General features: G+C 40.7%; 1 protein-coding gene across 6 annotated transcripts in view; it reads right to left on the bottom strand.

Annotated features, from left to right (window-relative positions):
• App (amyloid beta precursor protein) overlaps positions 1–27,027 on the bottom strand; it is a 239,114-nt gene that overhangs the window by 3,119 nt on the left and 208,968 nt on the right. For 3 of the 6 annotated variants that reach the window (XM_027929083.2, XM_027929078.3, XM_027929080.3), the window contains 4 exons: positions 21,282–21,503; positions 15,189–15,242; positions 8,858–8,958; positions 5,771–5,917 (listed from right to left, as the gene is read on the bottom strand). In XM_027929083.2, the coding sequence (XP_027784884.2) occupies positions 5,771–5,917; positions 8,858–8,958; positions 15,189–15,242; positions 21,282–21,503 (524 nt within the window). The remainder of the gene's footprint in view (positions 1–5,770; positions 5,918–8,857; positions 8,959–15,188; positions 15,243–21,281; positions 21,504–27,027) is intronic. The other 3 variants (XM_071615110.1, XM_027929079.3, XM_027929082.3) reach the window with 1 other exon arrangement.

Genomic DNA, 27,027 nt, shown 5'->3' with positions numbered 1-27,027 from the left:
TGCTTCACTGTGAAGAATGTTATATTTTTATCTCCTCCAGGAGGCACATCATTCTCAACAACCATTTATATTCATCAAGGGCAGCAGAACACCTGGCAATTTCATCTTCCTATCTCCTCTTCAAACTCCAAGGCCAAACACTTAGGAGAGTCCAGCCAGAAATGCATGGCTCAGAGGCTGGTGTGCAGTCCACACTTCCAGCCTTCCTGTCTCTTGGCCATGGTTCCACTTGCTAATCCTTGCACCCCTGGCTGCTGGGAAGGGAGCTGTATTTTGCTATTTCGACCTTGGGGTGGGTTGGCCCTCAGAGCTCAGAGGGCTCAGGCGCCTCAGGAAAAGGGATTGGCTTTACAAATGGCACCCAACAAGTTTGGGTTATATCTTTTTTTAAATCCCAAACCCCTTGAAAATGAGGAGCAAAAATCTGAGCACCCATGTTGATGGATAAACCTGGGATGGATAAACCTCTGCGGCAAGTCTCTTCCTCGTGACTGAAGTTGCAGCCTTGATGTGGGCCACCACGCAAGGGCCACTGCTTTACAACCCTGTGCAACTGGGCCTCTGCATGAACACCACTGTTCTCTTAAACACCATCATTTCCCTTAAAGCTGAGCTGAGGCAGCTTGAGCTCCTAGCGCTTGTTCTGGAAGGACTGATGCAACAATGAAGCCAGGGGCAGAGTCTTCAAGGCAGGAGCATCTGCCACTTGCTGAGATGCAAACACACACTCGCATACCACTCTGAATACTCTCTCCTGACTCCTGGACTGGACAGCAGAAGCAACTCATCTGAAAGCTGCACTGTGTCTTTCTGAGACCTGGGGCTCCTGCATAGCACCATAGCAGGGCTTCAACTCCTGCAGGTACACACTGTAAGAGCAGAGCCCAGTCAGATCTGCTTTGTCCCAAACTAACTAACTTTGAGTAGAACTTTCTTTCTTTTCTTTTTCTTTTTGTGGTGCTGGGTTTGGAGCCCAAGGCCTTGTGCATGCTAGACAAGAACTTTACTGCTGAGCTACATGCTCAGCTCCTGAGTAGAACCTGTGAATACTCCTTGGCTTATGTCCCCTTCCTAGAGCTTTCTCCCTGATCTTGATTCTTTGGAGCCATTTATTCCTTCACTCGACCCAGAGGAATTTATAGCTCAACTACTAGATGACAGAGACAAAATTCTGCTAGGGTCTCCTTAGTTGCAAGTTATCCTAGTGCACTGCCTCTGGTGTGTGTGCTGTAAGATGTAAACTTGGAGGAGGGGCAGTGAATACCACGGTGACAGTTTATTATGTTTAGCCACCAGCAGGATTGTGCAAACGCATGTCCTTTACAAATGGCACTGAGTTAGGCAAAAGAGCAGGACCCCAGGCCCTAAAAGTTTCCATTTTAGGCCACAGAGGTGGACAAGTAGAGGAGGGGAAGAGGACCACAGCACACATTCTAGCGAGAGAGCCAACAACATTGAAGCGCTGGCCATATGCAAAGGCAAGAACTTGCCATGGGTCAGCAGTGTGGTGATTCATTCTCCTCGAGCCCTCCCAGGCTGGTTTTCTGCTCCACTGTACACGGGTCCACTTTCTTGAATACAACACCTTTCTTAATTACAATCTCCTTATAAGTAACTGAGTTACACTTATTGCCAACTGCAAGCAATTCTCAGGAAGGCTCAGGAACTCCATGGGAGGCTCTTTGTGATCATTTTAAGGCTTCCTCCACCTGCCACTTTCTTTTTCTGCTCTTCAATGAAGCCACCTGTGCCTCGAGGGCCCACCCTCACTTTTCTGACCTTCGCTTCCTGTTTAACCTGATTACTTCCGCGAACTGCTCTAGGACACCAATGTTAGTGGCCACCAGGTACCTCCATCCTGGTCGGTCACCTTCTTGCCAGAGTCCTTTAAGGACATCTTGCATATGGCCATGATGTCACCAGTATGTCAGCACATTCCTCAGGAGAGAAGTCACATGCCACGACTCCATAAAAAGCTAAATAAGCAACTCTCCTTATTTAGGTCACTAAAGAGATGACTGGGGTGTGGGGATTTCCAGTGTTCCCATCATCAGATCTGTGAAAGGAAGATTCTTCTACACCTTACCAAAGAGATTTTGTGCCCTCATCTGATTAAAGATGAAGACTCCTGGAGGAGTGGTAGGAAGAGCTACAACATTAGACAGAACACAGGGTCAGTGCTTTGCAGGGCTGTTTCCACAGGAGCAGGGTGGATAATTTGACCAGCACTGGGATTCTCAGAAAGGCGAGAGAAGCTCCAATACAGTGGGCACATCTGGAAAATGGCATAATAAGGGCCACCGCGTCACTGCTTGTGGCAAAAATAAAGCACAGTTGCCTCCTTGTGAAAGCATAGCTAACGGCTGATGGAATGCATCTCTGGCCTCCTGGTGAAGTCATCACTAAATCAGCACCAACTGCTTATTTTTAAAAAACAGAACTAACAACTGCTCATTTCCCACTGCTCACACCTCTTTACATTTCCCCCTAGATTCATCTCTGTGGTCTGCTGCAGGGTCTTCCAGTCTAAGAAGCAGGGTAGGTCCTGGAGACCACAGCTGCCCTCATGCTGGAGTGCGACAGCATTCTGCCTGGGGTGACCGAGGCCAGTCCCTCTGCCTGTGCTCATTGCTCCTTTTCTTTTTCTTGGTAAAGCAGGGCCACTCATTAAAAGTTATCCTGGGACGGAAATAAAGGCACCTCCATGTACAGTGGTCCCTCAGTATCCACAGGGGGTTGGTTTCAAGGCCCAACTCCACAGATGCTCATGTCCCTTATACCAGGTGGTACAGCATTTGCATAACCCCCCCCACCACACACACACCTCTAGTGAATCATTTCTTGATGACTTACAGTACCCAATACGATGCAAACGCTATGTGAAGAGTTGCTATACTCCATTTGCTTGGGGAAGAAATGACAATGTTTACTACATAAAAAAATAATTATTTTTTTCTGCAAATATTTTCAATCTGTGGTTGGTTGGACCTGTGGATATGGAGGGCCGATTGTCCTTGAGTGTGAGGAGCCACCAAAGGGAGGCAGAGATACTTGCAGGAGGATCAGTCCCATCCAGTGCAGACTCCAGGGCACTCTTACCCACAGCACTCTGTCCCACAGGATGGTGCCACTGCTGGGTCACAGCTCCTGGCATCCGAGTTGTCCCACCCCAGCCAGAGGATATGTTCCTGAAGGGAGGTGAGGATGGCACCTCGGGTAAGTTCTAGTCCAATGCTGCTGGCCATGCAGAGGACACAGAGCAGCACAAAGGCAGAAACAGGCCGGGGAAAGGAAGGAGGGACAGTTTCTCTAAGGACAAAGGAGGTGAGAGGAAATAAAATGAACAGAACGGAACGGGGCACTCAATCCAGACAGGTTTTAGTCAGTCTCAAGTCGAGACCAAAAGGACCTTGCCTCTGGCTTAAAAATTAATTTCTTTTCAGAATCTGGGTCCAAGTATCAACTCCTCCTCTGACAATTCCAAGGAGACAGTTCTCGGCAGCTGACCCTGACGGTAGGAAGGGTGCTTGTGAGGCAACTAGCTGTCTTGGAGAGAAGAGAGAACATTTTCTATTCGTAAGGTTTGCATAGAGAGTGACCAAAAGGAAGAGTGGGAACACAGTGTTCCAGGCTCGTACCTGGCTCTATGTCAGACGCAGGTCGGGACATTGGGGCTCTTTTAATACTCAGATTCTGAGCCTTGTTGTACTGGGAAATTCTTCCTTATGGGACTCAGGATGTGTCCTCTTAGACAAATGCGTGAGTCTCACACCGCCAGGCAGGGGAGCCCCGGTAGAGGTGCTGCCATTCTGCACAGCATCCCTGGGTTGTCTTGGACTGAACTGTATTTGCCTTAAATCCAAGTTAAAGTCCTAACACCCCCGCCCCCTGCCCCACACCAGGCTGTGTGGCTCTATTTGGACAGGACTTTAAAGAGATACTTAAGGATAAGTGGCATCCTCAGGGTGGGTCCTCATCCAGCATAACTGATGTCCATAAAAGAAAGGGGAGAGGGACATGGGAAGAGTGTGAAGTTGCATGGAGAAGTGGCCATCTTTAAGCCAAGGAGAGAAGTCCCCGAAGAAACCCCCCACCCACACAGGATCTCAGACTTCCTGCCTCTTGTTGTTTACAGTGTTCCTGCCCTGGACTGTGGATCACTCAGTTCCCTCCCTCCTGGGTTTCATTCATTACACTGCTCTTTAATGCATCCACACCAGCACCAACAGAGAAATCGCATCAGCAGCTCCTGTGACCCAGTTGTCTGTGGAGACTACAAGTGCCCCCCAAAGTGAGATTTCTGACTTTGTTACAAATTTACTTTATTTAAACTGTCCTTGCCCTCCTCCAGAGAGCAGTTTGGAGCAGTTTCTTGGAGTTAGTGAGAGATGTTTCACTGGCTGGGAATCTCTGGACTTTGACCTTGATCCTAATTAAGTTTCACATTGTGTGGATACTTCTAAGGCCAAGATTAGAAGATTAATTTGATCACTGGGTTCTCTTGTAGCTCTAAAAACCTCTCAAATATGTATTAATTCACCCTAACAAGTTACACAAACTATGAGATTTTAATTTTTTTTCTCACCAAAGCTGCATTTTAAATGCATAAAAGAACTTATTTGTAAATCTCTCTTTCCTTCTCCCCCTCTCTCTCTCCTGTATGGAATCATATTTGAACATTGTAGCCATTCTCTTCCCTTGGTGTATCCCACGCCTTCTGTGTGTATACTCCTGTTAGTCAGACTGGCCTTTGGGGAGGAAGATTACAAAAGCATAATCATGTAGTGATTGCGATGATCACTGGTGTGTCTTCTCTCCACCCCCAGGGCTATTGTATTATCATCCTGAAACTAGGGTTTTTCAGGTGGAAGTGCAGAGTAATAGGGGGAACAGCATCCTAAGTCACAATTATACACTTTGTACTTGGTACAAAAGTGATTCCCTGCAGAATTTATTTTTATATTTATTTTTCAGTTGTAGTTGGACACAACACCTTTATTTTTGTTTATTTATTTTTATGTGGTACTGAGGATTGAACCCAGGGCCTCGCATGTGCTAGGCAAACACTCTACTGCTGAGCCACAACCCCAGCCCTCCCTGCAGAATTTTAAAGATAAGGATCATTACTGAAAATTAGTAACCTTTATCTTTACCAGGTTTTATTTAGAGACCAAGATTATTTAAAGGAAAAAAAATAGGAATAAGTGTGTTTAGTAATTTTTTTTAAAAGCAACCGTCTATTTATTTTTCCTTTTCCTAATTTCTGATACTATTTTTGTTGTCTGCTTGTTTGTTTTAAAAAAGGCTTAAGTGTAATCATGGTTTTTTAAGCCAGGCATTATTATTAGTGTTATTTTGGTAATTCTGTTTGTTTTGTTTTTTGGTACCAGGGATTGAACCCAGGGATGCTTAACCATTGAGCTACATCCCAGCCCCCCTTTTTTTGTTTGTTTTGAGACAGTGTCTCACTAAGGTGCTTAGGGTCTCCCCAAGTTGCTGAGGTTGGCCTTAACCTTGCAATTGTTCTGCCTCAGCCTCCTGAGTTTCTGGGATTAGAGGCATTCACCACCGCACCTGGTAATTTTGATAAAAATCATAATATTCAGCATAATATTCACAGTATGGTGGAATGAATAAAAACCAGCAAGAGACAAGTAGCTGCAATCTGAGCACCATGGAGGAACACTTGATCCTTAGACCAATGCTCAGCCTAATTTCCCTCGGGTCTTCCTTAATTTCTGCTAGCAAACATGCTTCCACGTTTACCTACCTCCACCACGCCATGATGGATGGATGTGTACTGCTTCTTCTTCAGCATCACCAAGGTGATGACAATCACTGTCGCTATGACAACACCGCCCACCATGAGTCCAATGATTGCACCTTTGTTTGAACCCACATCTTCGGCAAAGAACACCTTGAAAACAAATCAAGAGAAAGGATTGTAATTGAGAGAGACGCTGGATGCGGTCTGTGGAAAGTTCTTGTATATCCTCTGTCCTCACTGAATCTTACACTCTGAGTTGGTCGGTCACTAAGAATGATAACCCTATTTTACAGAGTGATGAACAACATGTGGCTTCTCCAGGTGCAGGGAAGTCTACTTTCCCCCCATATGTCGAAACAGAAGTCTGCAGGGACCTGACACCTTGTGTGACAGGTGAACTCTTGGCAAGTAACAGGCTGGCAGCTCTAGGACCTATCTCAGCCATGAAGGCACTCAAGGAGATTAAGAAGGGAGGCCAGCATAAGTAACAGCAAGTTTAAACTGGAATTCCGGATGTGGGACTCTGAGTGACCCTGCCTTAGGTACTTTCCAAACCCACAGATGTCCTCATTTCTTTAGAGGAACATGTTTAATACTTAGCAATAAGCAACCCAAAACAGAAGAACACATCACATTACCTACTTCCAGTTACACTGATTCAGTAAGATTCTAATTAACCTTGAGAAGCATACTGCATGTTAAAAGCATAATGTTATTTCAAAGGGAAAAAGTAGTAGGCCAAGAGGCTCTTAACAGTCACACATAGGTCACGCTCTCGGTGTTGTCTACAGAGGCCAAAATTAAAAATGTTGCTTTATCCTTTTGTTTATTTGGATAAAATAAAAAGAATTTGGAGAACATTGTAAAGAAGAAATAATATTCAGTATGAAAAATTTATTGCACCACATTTCTTCAGATTGTATACAAAAGCAAGTCATTATTTTTCAATGTTATCTATTTAAAAATAAAAGTACACTGCCACTTTTGTCATTTTGTTATATAAGGCGTCTTATGCTAGACCAAAAAAAGAAAAACTATTGCTAAACATATAACACATTTGTTAAGGAAGTTAGTGAAAACAGTGGCTTAGACAATTCTTTCAATAAAGCCTCAAAGACAGTCAAATGACAGATTTTCATTGCTAAAACTATTACTGTAGCAATCTACAATAGTCACATAAGCCACAGCACGTAAAGCAAATTTCTAGAAGGATGTTATGCATGGTGTCTCTCCAACCAAATTAGAATTGTTCATACTTAGTCCCTTTTCTAAACAAATATGCTAGATCAACATATTTATTAAAGGAAGTCATTAATTAGCTAATGATACTAATGTGAGGTAATCAGAAATAAATATGAGTCTGGACATACCCCTATGTCTTTAAGAAAATACTGTAATTTTGTAATATTCATTGCACTAATTATAGTACATTATCTTATCAACTAGTTCAGTAGAGGGAGCTGATTTCCCTAATTGCTGCCACCACCATTAGTCACTGTCGCATTACAGGACTTAGTGTAATTACTGAAAAGGGCTTATATGACACAGGCTCCGGAAAATGTGAATCTGCACATTCATCTTCAGCTTTCTGTCCTATCAGCTCTCAATTCTTCAGCAGTTCCCTCAGTTTTTTGTTTGAAACTCTTCAGCATCAGCCAGATCAAAAGCACTTCTGATTTCCCAATAACTAAACTTGCAAGTGAAAGCCATGCTTCAAAGGGTAAATGTCTTTTGACAAAACAGATAATGAGAGTGAAAATGCAAATCCAAATCCCAAGTCAGTTTTGGATTTGCTACAGTAATTTGGAGGGAAGGGAAAAGGCATAAACAATAAAAACATTTCTTCTGGAGATTAGTACTAGGGTTTATAAACTTCATGGATATTGGAAAGATATTTGCCACCTGAAAAGACACGCGCGTATGCACGTGCGCGCGCGCGCACACACACACACACACACACACACACACACAAAACAAATGACTGAAAGTATTTCTCAAGTATTATTACTGAATGCGTGATAAACTGTCTTTTTATTAATTTAATCCCTCACTGTGCTTATTGCTAACATAGAAGGAGCCTTAACATAATCCAGGATATATTATCTGAATTTGGTGAAGATTTTATATAACTATTTGAGCTGTCTGCCTGCAAAGAGATGTTTCCTTATTGTATTTATTCCAATTCTAACACGAGAAAGGAAAGAAATCCATTTTGTCTGAAAAGGAAGCTGCCTGTGTCTTTGTCCAAACCTTCTGATGAATGACACTGCTGGGAAGATTGGGGATTGTGATCCTCTCTCTCATTCCACCCACCTCTGCAGGGTTTCTTCCCTTGTAAGAGAACTAAAATGCTGGGAAGTGGTGGAGGGAATAGGAGGGAAGGGCAGGAGGGACAGATAGAAACATGAAAGGCCTTAGGTTTGATCCTCAGCACCACATAAAAATAAATAAATAAAATAAAGGTATGTGTCCAACTACAAATAAAAAATAAAATATTAAAAAAAAATCTATTACAGGTTGAGAATCCCCTGTCCAAAATGTTTGAGACCAGGAGTGTTTCAAATTCTGGATTTTGGAATATTTGCATATACATAATGAGGAATCTTGGGGATAGGACCTGATTCTAAACCCAAAGTTCATTTATGTTTCATATACACCTGAGGGCAGTTTTATATAATGTTTTAATAATTTAGTGCATGAAACAAAATTTCATGGTATAAAATTTTGCACTTGGGGCATCATGTCAGTATATTCAAAAAGTATTGTGTTTTGGAGCATTTCGGATTTTCAGATAAGAGGTGATCAACCTGTATAAATCTATTTCCCTAGAGAATACTGTGCAAGCTGATTAACGTGACTGTTATAATGAAATTAATTCTACTTTAAACCCTGCATGGATTTAGCTGCCTTCTAGGTGGAGCTATAACAGAGCCCCCTTTTCTTCACGTTTTCATGAGGATCCTACAGGCAAGCATTTCATTGTTGTTTTTATCTTTTATTTCATTCGATTCCTCACACAGCATGAGCAAGACATAACAGGTCCTTTGGTAAGATAAACAATAGATGGAAGAGGTGAATAATTTGGCATACCAATTTTTGGTGACGAACTTCAAATCCTGAGTCGTGTCGGAATTCCGCGTCCATCTTCACTTCAGAGATCTCTTCTGTCTTGATATTTGTCAGCCCAGAACCTGTATCATGCCACGATGAAAATATGCAGGACAATCCATGAGTTTTGACTATAAACAGTAACTTTATGAGACTAAGGCTACTCAAAACTTCTTTCTAGGATTGAGGTTAGAGGAAAGTAATTAAGGACTTTCTTCAAGGAACATGACATCCTGTATTTAAATGGTTAATCGCTGCCTATTTTAAACAAAAAGAAATTAAAGATCGAAGAAGTCTGAAACACATGTGGTAATTTCAAAAGGATGTGGGGAGAGGACAAAAGATAAATGCTGGTTGGGAGGTTGGCAAGCATTTGTTCCTAGAAAATGTCGGTTTAGGGACTTATTGTCTCGCCTATTATGTGCCTTTTTCTATGTGCTGTCATTTCTTCAGGAAAAAAATGAGCATTAATTACCTGGTAGAACAGAACTGTTACTCCGAGGCTTTGTTCTAATTACAAATAAATTATGTTCACGTATCTATGCAGTGAAGCATTGTAAAATTATATAATTTATTTAGTTGAGCATTCTAGTGTGTGTGTGTGTGTGTGTGTGTTTCTTCTGCTGAGTATAGAGCTTCAGAACATAATACTCTTCCTTCTCTATAGATTGCTATGTGATCCTTACACCAATTGTTACAATGAATTTCATTATTCAAATAATAATTAGAGGTTTAAAAACAAAATGCAAAGGTATTTTAGAAACAAAAATGAAAGCACAAAGGATCAGTGTCAGTTCCCATGTTGGAACATTTAAATATCAAAAATTCAAATTTTAGGATGAAAAGGGCTTTTAAAAATAATTTTCTCTATGGTGTTTCAATCCAGGGGTGGGTTCTCAGCTCCTGCTTGGACACAGGGAATATATCAGATAGTTCTGCCTACTAGAATGGTCTTTCTTACATTAAGATGACACCATTTTCCCTGGGGCCTGCAGCCTGGGTCACCACAGCAAGCTGGTGCCCTGCCTTCCACACACGATGGCCTTCATGAGGCCTATCAGACACCAGGGAGAGGCAACATGTCATGCTGATTTTTTCCCTTCTTAGCTCCATATCCTGAGTTCCTTCAGCTCCTCTAGGAAATAATTCCTTGCTCTTGGCCTAATTGCCCTTCCAGTCTTACTAAGAGGTGCTGTGGAACTTGTCACACACCTGCCAACACTGAAAAGCACCATGCCTATAGCATAGAATGTGTGGCTACAGAAAGGCAGCATAATTTGACAAAGCTCAGGGAACCCATGCTGGGTGTGACATGTACCTGTTTTCTTGTCCAACTGCCTAAAAAGCAGCTGTTTTGTAACTTATCCCAAAAGAGACCCGCCAACAATGTCAATCTACACATGGCATGTAGATGGTGACACTACTTTCTCTCCTTTCTTCTTTTCAGAACTGTTCTCCTATTCCTAACTTCCTCTTCTCCAGAATTCCAAAAAGATCATGGGCAGAGGTTCTAGTTCACCTTCAAGTTCTTGCTCTGGGGTTTGTCTGGGTCATGAGGAGTTGAATTTGTTGATACTGCTCCTTTCAAGAGGAGGAACGTAATTCCCTCACCCTGTGTGTGGACTGGACACAGTGACTTGTTTCTACATTAACAAAATATGGGAGAAGTGATAGTGTATGATTTCAGAGACTAGGTCATAAAAAGCAATGATGTTTCCTTCCTCGATCACCTGGTGTGGGAGAAGCCAGGTGCCATGTAAGGATGCCCAAGAAGTCTTATAGTCCTAGGAAGATTGATAGGTATGTTCGTGTCCATAGCAATGTGAAAGAGCGCCTTGGAAAGAGACCTACCATCCTTGGGTCAAGCCTTCAGAGAACCTCAGCTCTGGCAATGTCTTCAGTATTAGACCTGAACTGGAATCATGCAGCTAAACCACCCCACAATTCCTGGCTGTTAAAAACTAAGAAACTAAATACTTGCTCTTTTAAGTTGCTAAACTCTGGGGCTATTTGTTATATAGCAACAGCTAACTAATACAAGTGCCTAGCACTTTCTTTTTTCATCTTGCTGTACCTTGGGCCTCAGTTTCCTTTTAAAGATCATTCTTGTTCATAGAGACATAAAGGACACAAGCAAAGCACAAGAGTTTCCCTTTCTTATCTCTTTAACTGTGGTCCTCTAATTGACCTAGTTCGCTAGTCCTCACCCTAAGAACCGCAGAGCTCTCTCTTCTTTTTTTCTTAAAGTTATTAGCAATATTTATAAGCTTCAACTCTTTCTGTCTTCTAACCTCCTGATACTGATTTTTATAGAGGGTGATACTACTACCCGTTTCTCATTGGTGCAGGTGGTACGTTTTTAATCTTCCTAGGAGGAACTTTAAAATCTGAGATCCTTCCTTCTATAACAATAGTGACATCTTTGGAATTCATCCTTTTTCTGTTATCAGAATCTGGAGATATAATAATTAAGATTATGTTTTCAAAATCATTTTTTTTTTGGTGGGGGAGGGCGTGGATCTGGGGATTGACCCTGGAGTCTCATACATGCTAGGAAAATGTTCTACCTCTGGGCTACATCTCCAGCCCTGTTTCTAAGATTTTAAAGATAACCCTCTTGAATAGTCTTCCCTTTTAGATTTGGAGTCAATTATACTAAAAAAAAAAAAATCTAAAGAATAAGTTCTCCAATTCAAAATTATGTTAAGTTCATACTATTTCTGAAATAATACAGAATACTTCTGGTGATCAAAAAAATGAAATTCATTTAACAAGTCAGTATGACTGATAATGAACATTTATAGGTCATTAGTTGGAAAGATTTTCAGCAGAAAGAGCTCTTGCTAGGTCATTTTCATTTATCAGGTATGATCATTTTCTGAAGACTTTCTTTACACCAAGTAAATTTCACCAAAGAATTAGCCAGACATGGTGGTACACACTTGTACAATCCCAGTGACTCAAGAGGCTGAGTCAGGAGGATTAAAGTTCAAGGACAGCCTCAGCAACTTAATAAGCCTTAAGCAACATAGGGAGATTTTGTCTCAAAATAAAAAATAAAGTACTGGGGATGTGGCTCAGTGGTTAAATACCTCTGGGTTAAATCCTTGGTATAAAAGAAAAATTAAGAAGTTTGGAAACACAGGAAAACATCAATAACAGGCAGATACTGCATGCACTGGGCAGTTTTAAACAAATGGCAGGGGCCTGTGTTCACATGAGTGCAAGAGGCCTTTTCTGGGTTGGGCTGGTCAGTGCTCATTCTCCATCTAAGTCAGGAGAGGGAAGGACCTGCTGTGCACTTGGGGGTGAGGTAGACACCTTTCACATAGCTGGGGGCAGTGTGGGTTCCTTGATTAGGACTGAGAAGGATGATAATACACCATTAAAGCTCAGGGGATCTCTCCACCCCACATGGAGAGCCTGCTGATGTATTTTTCTTATAACTTGTCCTTTAAAGTCAATTTTTCTCTGGAAATAAGCCAGAAGGGAGTAGCAGCCAGCCTAGAAATTATACTGTTATTATTGTGGCTCCTATGTGACTCTTCCTGCTAGAAGTTACAACCTTCTGGTTTGTCAGATATGAAAATCAAGGAGAAGGCACTTTCCTCCTCATGACTGTAGAGCACTAGATGGGAGAAACCCAACACCCTTTGGCTTGCTTGTTTCTGAGCACAACAGTGATTACTCAGAAATAGTGACACAGGGTAATTGGGAAGGGTTTGAAGTCTGAAGATATAATTTGGTACCTCAGATTCAAGTGTGTGGCCTCACAACATGATGATGAAGAACCAAAATGAATGCTACAAAACAACTGAGGAAATCAGTCTAAATGCTCAACAGACTCATTAGCAACACAGAAATCTGGGGTCTCTACATGACCTAACAGATATCCAGAAAATAATGGTGTTCATAAACACGCCTTCACCAGAACCTTCCTCGTGTCACATCTGAACATTCTTTCTCATCATCTATGCTCTCTGGTTGGGCATAACAAGTCTTACATGGTGTAAACAAGGAAGCCTGGCCTAGGGCGTTCTCTCATCTGTATGGAACTGTCTTCCCTGTCAATCCATGAGCTTCACGGCTTTCACAACCTCTCTGGAAGCTCATCTTCAGCAAGTCCCCCAGTTATCACACCCTTGGGTTAGTCTCTCTCTGTTCACATCACAGAATGTCCTTGTTGGATCTGATGTAGCTTTGTGTTTCTCTGCCTTCCAGATTCCATGACATCTTTCTAAATATGTAAAGCGGGTTCCTTCCTTCATTCCTCAAGCTCCTGAGAGAAGGGACCTTATCATTTTAATTTCTTTTAACCCTCCACAGAATGTAATTCAGGGATTGCTGTGAAATATCAAAATAGAATAATAATACTGTTATTGGTACAACAAAGATCTTTGGATGGCTTTCTCCCATGATATCATTAGCTAGTGTCTAAAAACAGATTAGTTATTTGCCAGTGTATGAAAAATGTCCTTTTCATGTCAGACTTTAAAAACATTCCATGTTGTGTCACCCCTATTCCAACAGGAACACACAGGACTGGCTTGCACAATTCAGAAAATGGGCTGAGTGAGTGCTTCTGCACATCTTACGTTTGCATATGGAAAATGTGTCTCCTTTTAGAAATAAAAGGAGAAGCCCATGAAGAAATGCCCCAAGGCCAAGGGCCCACCTGAGCTGGGTTTGGCTGCAGTTAGAGTTGAACTGACCCTCTGTTTTGAGTCTCAACAACTGGCTGAGCAAAATGGGAATGTCAACTTGTGGCTCCTTGAAATTCACTTACGTGACACTGACAATAAGGAGGACATTAGGACAGCCGAGATTGTCTCTGACTTACGATAATTTAAGTTCCCTTAAAAGCCCTTCAGACAAGATTCATAAAATCAATGAGATCAGCTGTCAGGACGTGTCACTCCGCTGTCTCTGCTGCCACTCTGCATCACAGCGTGAGAGCAGGAAGACGCCACAAGAAGGGCTCTCAAGAGTCTTCATGCGTGACTGTGCTGGAGGCAGTCAGGGCACGAGCATACACTGGCAGCAAGAGAGACAGGGTCTACTTCTGGCCCTGCTGCTCTTTCAATAGGGAGCAAAGGTGGACCTCTGTATGTTGATGATTTAAAAAAAATTTTTTTTTTTGGTACTGGGGGTTGAACCTAGGGGTGCTTTTACCACTGAGCTATATTCCCAGTTCTTTTTAAAAAAATATATATTTTTTACTTTGAGACAGGGTCTCACTGAGTTGCCCAGGCTGGCCTTGAACTTGTGAACTCCTGCCTCAGCCTCCCTTGTGGGGTTACAGGTATGCACCACCACACCCAGCCATATGTTGATGTCTTCAAGGCAGGTTAATCTCCTGTTCATTGACCACTGCATGGGACTTTATGAGGGTAAAAAAGAAAGAAAATATGGAAAAACAGGTGCTATTGGCAGTAATATTTCCCCAGAATATACACATTTTTTAATTCAATAATTTCCCTTCTTTCGGATTTTCTGAACACATGGGTCCTACCCACTGGATGAGGCTATGTATGGCATAGATTCCAGGCATGCATGTGTCTCTTGTAGTGGGATGTTATGCTTAAAACCAAGTTTGCAATCATAGGATAAATGGAGAACAGAGGGTGAAGAGTGCATTTCTTCTTAATGTTTGGGATAAAAAATAACTGTCTATTTTGTTATTAATGACATTTGTAAATAAAAAAATAAAAAGGGCTTATTTGCAAAATTTTGCATATACATCTGTTGTGTTATTTTAGCCACTCATTGGGAGTAAGTATATACAACCCACAAAAGAGAAAAAGTATTTCTGGCTCTGGAGATACACCAATTCTGGTATTTTCAGAAAGTCCTGCCTACTTTAGTAACTAACTGAAGCTTGAGCCCAGTTTAGTTGGAAAAGGACCCATGTGGAGACCAAAGGAGAAAGGAAAGCCAGGCTTATCGCAGGAACCAAGTAGGTCACCACCAGACTGTCTGCACCTGTGTGGGCTTCCATTTTTGAGGACCGGTTCTATATAATCCTCTTCATTAAAAAAGAAAAAAAAAGAAAGAAAAGAAAAGAACCCAAAATTTGAGAAGGGCTTTTTTTTTTTAGTCTCAAAAGGGATAGCTCAGAAACAAAAGCTAGATGATGACTTAACTAGAAACTTGGAAAATGAGGTGTGAGGAGAATTTTATGAAGTTTGGTTTTAAGGTCATTTCAGATTCTGTATGGCAATGTGTGCAACTTATGAGGCTGATCATGGAGAAAGAGGACCTGTTTTGCTCAAGCAGAAGTTGCTGAGAGGCAGGAGGGAGGCGGGTCAGATACCTGGTCGAGTGGTCAGTCCTCGGTCGGCAGCGGGGCGGGCATCGACAGGCTCAACTGGGCGCAGGAAGCAAGAGACACAGAAAGCAAACAAGACAAATCAAGATGGTGAGTTGTGGCTCCTGAACGCACAGCAGGGAAAAGCATGTGCAATAAACAAGTTATTAAAAAGAAGCAGCTGGAAAAGAATCTCAGTGAGCCAATCATGGGCATCGCGGAACAGGAGGGGCGCCACTTCAAAAGCCTTATCACCATTGACAAATCAACCCAGTCTCCTTAGTTTCCTCAAAAGCACTCGCCAGGGCACAAAGCAACATCAAAGAAGAGGGAGGGTGGGTTTTCCTCGGAGCCAGTTTAGCGATGGTTTCTTGGCTTTTGATTAGAAATAAAAATAGATTACAGCCCACCCTGCAGAAAACCTTAAAGATACCTCCTTTTACAACTGTCCAGTCTTATCTTCTTCTACAGTTAATTAACTACAAAAGGCCTCTGTTAAATCTCTAGAGAAAATGCAAATATGAATTTATTAGGAGAGCAAAGTTTCACCATATAATCTGTCAGTTAGTGAATTGACTTTGTCCTTCATTTGAGGGTAGAAGAGGTTTATAAAACCACAGATTCTTTTACTCTCTTCTTTTTAAAAGGCTGGTTTCCATCGGAGAGATGACATTCCACTGAACTCTGTGAAGTGAGACTGTTTCCTTTTACATTTGTTGACATTCACAATTATTCCTTTGTATGTGTTCTGGGTCTGACCCAAAGAAAACAGTGTGAGCGGCACAATAGTGCCCACCCTTGCTCACCATCATCTGGCATTTCCAAATGGTTCTCACTGTCAGAAAATGCTTCCTTGAGCTTACACTGGTCTTTGAAGAAATAAGGAAGGGAGAGAGAAATAAAGCTTTTAGGATTAACAAATTGGTCAAAGGGCAAATGAAGCCAAGGGCAGAGAAAAAGTGCTTCAGTAGGGTCTGGCATATACAGAGGGAAGATGGTGAGAAAACTGAATACGGGGTGAAGGGAACACAAGCTGTGCTTGATGGGATGGCTCTGGAGCGGCAATTTCAACTGCACAGCTCACTGATGCTAATATGCCAAGCATTTACACGGGAGATTATGAACCCCAATCAATTGTGAATTCTGCAGGAATGGGGAAGGAAGAAAGTAGAAGCAAGCTAAGTATTCAAAATATGAGAAAATCTTGTTTCTGAGATGACTGAGACATTTAAATACATCCAAAGATGAGAGCACTTGTCCTTTCTGGTGCATCTAAACCCAGACCCAGCATTTATATATCATCCCCCACGACCGTGGGTAAGCAGTCACTTCTGAGGTGGTTCTTCCACATGGAAATAGAAATGATAACATCTCACCTCCAATTGTAGTAAGGCACAAATAACTTTAAGAGTCTGTTTCAGAGACTATTATTAAATATCCTATAATGACTTGGGTGGATGACAGGTCTCTGGCACTTTTTTCTTGCACTAGAATTAGACACACTTTCTTCTGCAGCTCGCAAATATATTTCAACAATGAAGTCTCTGTGTTTGTGTTTCATCTTCCCCTCCCTTGTGTAAAAACATGCACACGTGACTTTATTCCTCCTTATAAAATGGAGTTGATAGAAGGATTATTGAACTTTGTGAGAATTTCCTGATGACCAGGGGTCCAAATGTGCTTCACTTGCAGTTAAGAACACCAAACCACACTCACAGGAGCAAATACACAACTTAGAGTGGTGGCGGTCACAGACTCCAACTCTCATTTGATGAGAAAATGTGTATCTGACCTAGTGGGAAGCCATTACATTTGTGTTTTAACTGTAGGATGAAGAGCTGGTGGCCTCCCGGGGCACGGCTATGCCATCTATCTTTGTGATCTTGGACAAATCACATTCTTGATGAACCTTAGTTTTGTCACAAGCAGATAGGGGTTTTTCAGGACACACCTCTATGGAAGAAACTTACAAATAATAAAGCACGAGTCCATATTATTACTTAATACTGGAAAGTATCAAACATGCATAGGAAAAAGTCTAAAAGACATTACTATGAAATAACTTCATTCCTTCTATCTGGGTGAGATTACTCCAATAAACTTCCCTCTACTTTCAAAAAGTAGAAAATATTTTATAATGTCAGAAAAATGTATTAGTGATACACTTTTTTTTTTTTTCAGTGTGAATGAGCAGAATGACCAGGCATTGGACCCTCACTGGACTCGACTGACTGCTCTTGAGAAAAGCAACACCTTTCTGGTAAGCACCAGACGCTAGGATGGTGAGGACTGCATGAATTCTGAAAAAAAATAAAGCCTTTGAGAACTCTAGATGTTTCGTTAGAAGGTGAGTGTGCATGTATCTGTAAAAAGATGAGCAAGGCACAAGTTTCAGGGGGAAGGAGAAGAGAGGTGAGAAGGGAAGAAGGGAGGGGCCTGCAGAACTGCATTATCACAGGCTTCTTATCTATTCATTCATTTTAAGGGCACATTGTTTGGGCCATGTGGGGATTCATCTGGAGACAGGATGAAGATAAAGTCTCTTTAATAAGATTTTGGTTTCATTAAAAAAAAAAAAAAAGCAAGCTACTATGTCCCAGCCACTTTTCCAAGAGCTTCTCATGCTGTCTCACTTAAGGCACACACCATCCCATTGAGCTGGGAATGAATATCAACCTTGTTTTACAGATGAGGTGACATCTAGCGAGGAATAAGTAACTTGCCCACAATCACAGAGCAGAGCTGGACTTGAAGCTCAGTTTTCATCCTTGGAGAGTGTGGAGGAGGACTTAACTCTTCCATGAGATGGTGGGGAATGTGGAAGTGTTTTTGGATGTCACTAGACTAGGGAAAGAGAGGATGCTATGGGCATTTGGTGGATGGGGTTGAGGATGTTAGGTGCTGTACCCAGGACAATGTCAACAAATCTCATACTCGGTGTGGGTTTCAAACTTTGCACTCCTATTGTGGGAGTTCATGACAGCATGAACCAAACTGAATTTTATACATAAATACCATGCATTTTTGCAGTTTTTAATATAATCTGGATATACCAGAGGCACACTATTGGGTAAATTGGGGAAGACTGGTTTATTCAGAACTTTCCCAAGAATTATTCAAAATTTTGGAAAATCATGTTGCTGATGCTTCTGCTGTTTATGGACCCTGATTGCTGAAACAGCACGGGGTGTAAGTTTGCAGCTGTATTTGCCACATCTGTAGGGGACAAACAACCTACTATGCCATTGTTTCTAGTTGTTGGGTTTTCAGCACAACAATGTGAAACACGTATTTTTACAATATTGGTTTTTTTACCTAAACCATGCCAATTTTATTTAAAGATTAACTGTGGCGGGCCAGAGGTGCAGCTCAGTGGTAGAACAAGTGAATAGCATGGCTGAGACCTTGGGTTCGAGCCCCAGCACCACAAAAAAATTAATAAAAAAATTGTTGAGGAGGTATTTTTTCAAAATATTTGTTATAAAAGGGGTGCTGGGTCTGATAAAGCTGAGATTGGTAAATCAGGACTCTGAGATCTTAGGTACTATTGTCTCTTAGTGTTTTTTTTTTTTTTTTTTTTTTTGGTGGTGGTGGCACTAGAATTAATATTGGAACCAGGGCCATGTGTATGCTACAAGCACTCCACCACTGAGCTCTGTCCTCAATTTCTTCCAATACTTTTATATGAGAGTCTGCTGTTTGCCAAAAGCAGATCTTTATTTAATATATCAGCTTTGATGAAATCTGGCAATTAACAGCTAAATCTGCTTTGGTTCAGAGGGACTGAAGCAAAGACTTCCCACCTGAGCACACTGGCAAGACCCAAGGGCTGCAGTGTATGAATGTGTGTGTGATTGTGTGTGTGTGTGTGTTTTCTGCACTCATGTACAGTCTGTCTCCCAGGATGGATGCCACAATGAGTGGGTATTAGCAAACAGAGCCAATCTAGTAAGCATCTGGTTTCTCATTTTGGAAAATGAGACTGTACATTCTTCACAAAAATTCTCATTCGAGGTTGAATAATGAGGGTTTTAAATGGCCCAATTGTATCTACTTATGAAAAATGATACAACCAGTACTCTAGCAATAATATAATTTGATAAGGAAACTATTCAGATCTTGGGTAACCAAGTGTTCTTAAATTATTTTGTTCTGTGTGAGTAGGAATAATTTTAATATGTGATAAAAACTTTATTTTTTAGAAATGATGGTAGAATGTGATGGACATCATTATCCAAAGTACATGTATGAAGACATGAATTGGTGTGAATATACTTTGCATACAGAGATATGAAAAATTGTGCTCTACATGTGAAATATGAATTGTAATGCATTCTGCTGTCATATACAAAAAATTTAAAAAACCCTTTATTTCTACACTATATCTAACATTTCTGTTTATATCTGATGGTAATATTATAAGGTAACTTTTTTTTCAAATTGAGGAAACATACTGGAGTGATTATTCATGTTGTGCACATAGCCTATACAAAGATTTTCTGCAGTAGTTCTTTTTTAAAAAAATGCTTGTCAAGTGTGCTTAAGATATAAAATTGGATTTAGATTTACTGAGGACCACACTGATCTACTTTATAATAACTGTATCATAAATACAAAAATATCATCAAAGTTTGCTACTTTTCAAAAAGAAAATCAGAGGTAAAATCCCATTGTGTTCTTGAAAAACTTGTCATCATTATTATTATTTTTAGGGAAAGTTTTTCATGTGTTTGTGGTTTTGCACTTCTAATCATGCGAAAGTGATGAAAACAAACTAAAAGATGCTCTTTCCTACACAAACAGTTCTGCTAAGAAACACCTGTGGCAAAAGTATATCATCTAGGTGCACAAATATGTTGATGGAGAAAACCCTTGATTCTCAGAAAAAATGTAGAGTAATGTGCCCCTGAATACGGACAGCTTCCATAAATTTAAATTGCTAAACAAATTTATTTAAATCTTAAGGAAACTTACATTTTATTTATATGTGGTCCTCTATTTTTGCCTTTAACATTTACTGCAATTTGAATTCCCATGTATGAATAAATAGCCAGCAAAGACTATCTTGGTGCCTGTCAAGTTTCCATTATGCAGCCCATCAAAAGAGACAAGTCTCCCTCAATGCTCCTCAGGTGCTGCATGAGCTACCAAACTATATTAGGCGAGGCAATGTCCTCCACCTGTTATCTTTGGTAGCGGGCATTCTAGCCCACTATTCCGTAAACACAAGCTGAAAATTGTGCTTTCATTCCAGAACCAACAAAATAACTCTTAATGAGAAAGTGTTTTTTAAAAATTCCTATCAAAAATTGCCATTCAAGAATTTTGTTTCCTGATGCCTCAATTTCCTTATTTGAAAAACAGTCATTAAAACAATATATGGTATATAGTACATACTCTGTGTATCCACACATTATATATAATATATAATTTTTTGAGATGGGGTCTCACTATGCTGTCCAGGCAGGTCTAGAATTCCTGGGCTCTAGTAATCTTCCTGCCTCAGCCTCCCGAGTAGCTGGGACTACAGGTGTGAACCACCATGCTCAGCTCTATGTGCTTAAGAAGAAAATGGGGAAAATTAGTGGAATGTCATTGCCACACATTTTCTAGATAGAGAATAGCTTCTTGAATAATATATGTTTTTAAAAGAGTAGTAACTCCAAGGATAATACTTCCCAGAATATAAACCAGGGTCCCTGGGAAACAACAGGCCTTTTTTATTCAAAAGTGTTCTATGTAACTATAACCATCTCCTGTTGTTACCCACAAAATGGGACTGTTTATTTGCTTCATAAAGAATAAAAAAATGTAAAGAATAACTTCATGCTATTAATTATAAATGTAAAAAATAATTCAAATCTATCAATGTAATAAAGATATATTATTTTAAAAACATAACAATTCCTAATATTTATTTCTGATTCAAAATAAAGTTAAGTGACACTATCATTACCTCAAAAAAAATCACCACTCAAACACATGAAAAAGATTTCATGTGTGTGCTGTACACACCCACCTACGTGAGCAAACATATGCACACTTATCTACATTCACACACATCTTGGGATGCTTCTGTTCCCTCTTGGGGACTCTTACCTTCATTTTCGGTATTGGCCGGCACAGAGTCCACCCCAAAAGGATGCCACGGCTGGAGATCATCCAGGCTGAACTCTCCATTCACGGGAAGAAGCTCCACGGTGGTTTTCGTTTCAGTCAAAGACGGCATGAGAGCATCGTTTCCATAACTGATTCTTGGTTCGCTGATCATGTTGGCCAAGACGTCATCGGAGTAGTTTTGCTCTTTCTGAAGCAGCTCGTCTAAACAAAACAACCATCTCCTTGGTGAGTAACAAGGATCATAACGGCAGCAGGAACAGCAGCTCCTGTCTAGCCAGGCAGACCTGGATGTCATTTAGACACACCCTGTGGGTACTGTTATCTCCATCTAACAGATGTGAAAACTGAGGCACACGGAAGGTAAGCGACTTATGCAAGGTCACAGCTGGCAAGTGCCCTGGGTGGGATCTGAACTCAAAGAGAAGGGCAGTTGGCTGCTGTTCAATGGTCACACCACTCTCCCAGAGGTGAAGGATGTCAGGAGCTATGCTTCCATTCCTTCTCTCTAGAATCCAGTGATCACAAAGGAATCAACAGTGCGCTTTGGTGTGGTGTTTGGGACAGTGTCGTGGTTTGGATCTGGAATGTTCACCAAAGGCTTGAATGTTGAAGGCTTGGTCCCCAGTGCAGCAATGAGCACAGGTGGGGTTTTTGGAAAGTGATTAAACCATGAGGGGTCTGACCTCTGGACTGAGTTCATAGCTGAATTGACTATTGGGAGGTGGCAAAAACTATAGGAGGTGGGACCTACGTGAAGGGAATGGGTCCTTGGGGACTATATCTTGATCCTGGTCCTCCATCCCTTCTCTGCTTTCTGGCTGCTGTGAGCTGACCAGCTTTCTCTGTAACACCTTCAACCGTGATGCTTGTGCCTTGAAGCCAACTGACCACAAACTGAAAGTTTTGAAACTATGAGCCAGAATAAACTTTCAACTTTCAAGTAGTTTTTCTCATGTATTTTGTTACAGTGACAGAAAGCTAACTAACAGAAGAAGAGTGTCAGCAGCTGGTAAGCCGCAATCTATTTCAATCCAAAGGGCACATCTCATCATTGGAGACCCTGGGGAGTCTTCCTTGAACATGTGCATGGATAAGAAAAGCATTACAGACCATTGGTCTGCTTTATTCTGAAACATTTTTCATCATTTTGTCTTGAAAAAGATCTGTTTCCCTAAATGCTCTTCAGGTGCTTCATAATCTACCAAATTATTCTGTTGTATTTTTAAAAATTAGAAACCCAAAGATGCAAGCCATATGACCCAGCATACATGTCATTAACAATGATCATTATTAAATAGAGTATCTCGTTTTCCAATCACACCTGTGCCAAGAGTTTACTGAATTATATATTTCAAACCGATCACTGGTTAGTATTAATGTTGGAGAAAATGAAATCAGATTTAAATTTGAAACGTAGCATTTTACTACGGTACTTCAAATTCTTTTTTAACTTGACAAAACCTTTAGAATTTATCTGAAAAATTAAAACTCTGTTCAAATACACCCATTAAGACAATTTGATGGGATAGCATTAAAGCATACGATTAATATCCTTCCATAGAATCAGTTTTATTGCAAGAGATTATGTAAAATGATAGAATCCACAGCAAATTAGTCCTTTTGAAGTCTAATTTGAGTCATAATATATACCTATTCACTGTGGCACAGTTTTAAAATTCAATATTTGATGCTTTCAATGACCTTTCCCTTACAGATAAAAGGTCCAGATTACATTTCCTCCAACTTTTTCAAGTCTTAACAAAGTCATAGGTAATGGGTAAAAACTCAGCCAATATCTGTTTGAATAAATTAAACGGGCTTTTAAAATACATAAATCGTATGCTTGTGACTGTCAAGCACTTGCTATCCTGAAAACAGGATGTCCTGGAAGAATCATTGGTGCTAATACATCCATTTCAAGAGAAAATGAGGGAGCTTGGTTCCCCTGGGGCCATGTTGTCGTTAGTGTCTTTGTGGTATTTACTATTGATTACCTTCCTCCTGCACCTGGAAACATTCTCTGTCTTGCACATACAAGACTAAGCTTCTTCCCTATAATGTCTCTGAATAACTCTCCAGGTTCCTTTTTTCCCAACCTCTTGGTCTTTATTTTCTTCTTGTACACTTTCTACAATTCTCCCCTTTGGAAAACTCAACCTGCTTGGAAGTCTCAGTATCTCCTACCTTTGGATGGATCTGAAATGTTTTCCCTCAGCTCTGTCTCCTCTCTCCCACTCTGTATAATTTCCAAGGTTTGGTGGATGTGTTAACTTAGACCTTCCTCCTGATTCATGAACTTATTTGGTATAGAACTGTACTCAAGCTCCTGCCTTCCCGTTTTCTAATCATCCGTGACTCATACTCACCACTACTGGCAACTTTTAAATTTCATTTCCAAATCCTCTCATCTACATTCCATTCGCTTTTCCATAGCCCTCTTCCTTGGACCAGGATTAATTTTTGCCTAAATAATTATGACATGTTTCCTTATTGTCTACTATGGTCTGAATGTCCCACAAAATTCATCTGTTGGAACTTATTCTCCACTGTGGTAGTACTAAAAGGGCCTTTTGGGAAGTGATTAAGTCATGAAGGCTCCACCCCCATAAATGCTTAATCAGTGCCTTATAAAAGGGCTGGAGGGAACTACCTCAGGACCTTTTTAGCTCTTCTGTTCTGTCGTGTGAGGACATAGGGTTTATTCCTGTAGAGGGTGAGGCACTACATAGCATCATTTTGGAAACAGAGAGTCTAGGCTCTTAGCAAACTCAGAACCTGCAAGTGTCTTTTTTATTTTTATTTTTTGGCACCAGGGATTGAACCCAGATATGCTTAACCACATCCTCAGCCCTTTTTTATTTTGAGACAGGGCCTTGCTAAGCTGCTGTGGCTGGCTTCAAACTTGTGATCCTCCTGCTTCAGCCTCCTAAGCTGCTAGAGTTAATGGGTGTGCACCACTGTGTCCCCGGCAGTGTCTTGATCTTAGACTTCTAGTATCCAGAATAGTAAGAAATAAATTTCTATTTTCTATTACTGAGTTTCAGATATTGTTATAGCAGCACAAACTAAAATACTGCTCTTTCTACTAATTTTTATTCTTATCTGTTCCCTAGATCTTTCCCTAGTAATGGGAATGGTTTCCCCCCACTTCAGTGGGTCCTCATTTCCTTCTGAATTGATCCAACTCCTGGGCCAGACACTGGAGGCCCTCTTGATCTGAGCCCACTAACCATGTGCCTGTTAGTCCCCCTTTGACACCATCCCCCAGGCTAAATAGTGTAGGTTACCCCCAGAGGGAACCATGTATTCCCACCATGACAACTTTGTTCTTTGTGCCTGTTACCTGGAAAGCTTATCTCTGCTTATCTAAATTATATGAATTCTTAATGCCCAGGTCAGACACCCTCTCCCTTTTGACTCTCCTCTCAAGCTAGGAAATTACTAATCTTACAGGACAAGAAACTGAGGCTGGGACAGATGAACACATCTCTTCAAGATCCCATGCCAGTAAGCATCAGTGCTGAAATCCAGGTCCTAGGCTGCACTTAGCCCCTACTTATTTCCACCTCCCCTGATATCAGAAGAGGAGTTCAATCTTCGTCTCATCATTGGGTTGCTCATTTACAGAGTAAATGAAGAAACCAGTCATGGTGTCTGAAACCAGAATGTTCCAATGTCTTTAGTAATGTCTTCTGCTCCTGTGGGGTTGTGAGTCGACATAATCACCACTAGCCCTGTGAAATGGTTATTGCTTTTGTCCGGCCAGAAGTCATTTCCCAAATGGGCAGCTTTTGGCAGCAAAAAAAAAAGGCAGGGTAGGGAATCATCAGAGAGTGTTATGGTTTAGATACGAGGTGTTTCCCAAAAGTTCATGTGTGAGACAATGCAAGAAGGTTTAGAGGTGAAATGATTGGGTTATGTGAGCCTTAACCTAATCAGTGCATTAATCCCCTGGATAGGGATTAACTTGGAGGTAACTGGAGGCAGGAGGATATGGCTAGAGGAGGTGGGTCAGTAGGGGTATATACTTGGTGAGCTGAGCTTGGTCTCTCTCTCTCCTTCCTGGTGTGATATCTTGAGCTGCTTCTCTCCACCACACTCTTTCACCTCGATGTTCTGCTCTACCTGGAATTAGCTATCTGTGGACTAAGACCTTGGAAAACATGAGCCCCCAAATAAACTCTTCCTCCTCTAATTGTTCTTGTCAGGAAGTTGTAGGGACCTTTTCCTCTTTTATCTCTTATACATTGGCAGGAAATTTCCTCCAGTAGGCACCAAAATGCCAACTCCCCTGATTATGAGTTTTCCTGATTCATTATATTCACATTCAGAAAATTTAAGTGAAAGAATGAAATATTCAATTTTTAGCTGAGCAAAAAACAATTAACCATTCTTTTCAATCAGAGGTACCAAATAGCAGAAATCTATATTCCTTTCTTAACAAAGGAGTTTTAGGGAAAAAACATCCCTGGCTATATGATTTGGAAAAATAAAGTCAGTGCGACTTTAAGGAAAAAAAAAGAGGTGAATGTGATGGATTACTCCTAGTTGGGGTAGGCTTCAATTGTGTGCTCATAAAATGTCTAAGTCAGTCAGCAACTCTTGATATTATCAAGGGCTCAAGATTTTACCAACAGTAAATGCACTGGTGCTGGGCAATTGCTGCTGTGATCAAATATGCAGAGCCTCTATGATTATTTCATTGTTCATTTTGAGTAGGACTTCATCTTTGACTCCCACGGTGAAGCTAACCACCTTCTACTGCGATGGTGGGCCTGATGGATTGTCCTTTTATCTGAATTAATTTAATATTTTATTACAATGCTTTAATGGCCTACATTGGGAATTTCCAAAGCTTTTAAGCATCTACATTTGCCAACTGTAGTATTAAACTGAAGGAGTACATTCATTTTCACTCACTGTAATTTTTTTCCTTTCCTTTTTCCTAGAAGCTTTTATTGCTCAAAATTGCAGCAGTTACTTCTGGAGCCAAATATACCCAGATACTTGAGTTTTGCATTGTAAAGTAGAAATATTTCACTGAGTTCAATGATGGTAATATTTAACCTTTGGTTTAAGCAATAGAGATAATTTCAAATATTAAGACATACAATGAACCCCATCACTTTGCTCTTTTAAAAGTGCTCTGAGAATGTATTTAGGTATACTTAGAGTAAATAAGAAAAAGAAGAACCCCACCACTTAGCTATCATTGGAAATATTGAAAATGTTTCAAAGAAAGTAACATCAAAAGAGACAGCAGTGATTTCACCTACAAGTGGCTGAACTAATTCTGTTTTTGTAGAAGCAACAGATATCCATGATTGTTCATTTTGAGACAAATGACTTAATAAACAAAAGGACTGCTGAATAAGAAACAGATGAATTCTACATAATTCATCTAATGTTCTTTTAATGATCAACCCACTGGCCAAACTCCTTCTAAAAATTCAATGGCCACATTTTAGGTTTCTAGAAAATAAAGTTTATTGACATTATGTCAATCTAAATTCTCTTTTTACATGCTTCATAATTCCTTGTGATTACTGAACGACATCTCAGCCTTTCTACTGTAAAACATGGCTGGTCCAAGGTCTGGTTTGGAGACCAGTGATCACAAGGTCCCCAGGCTTGCCATATTTTCTTTTGTCAAGGATTGATCTGTCATTGCCAGTATAATTTTCATTTTGATTCTTCTGTGGAAAGAATTTAGGTATACTTATTT

This window comes from Marmota flaviventris, chromosome 8 (assembly GCF_047511675.1).
Source record: "Marmota flaviventris isolate mMarFla1 chromosome 8, mMarFla1.hap1, whole genome shotgun sequence".
In the NCBI taxonomy this organism is placed as follows: domain Eukaryota; kingdom Metazoa; phylum Chordata; class Mammalia; order Rodentia; family Sciuridae; genus Marmota; species Marmota flaviventris.
The sequence above is the reverse complement of the archived record's forward strand: the minus strand, read 5'-3'. Positions and strand labels throughout refer to the sequence as shown.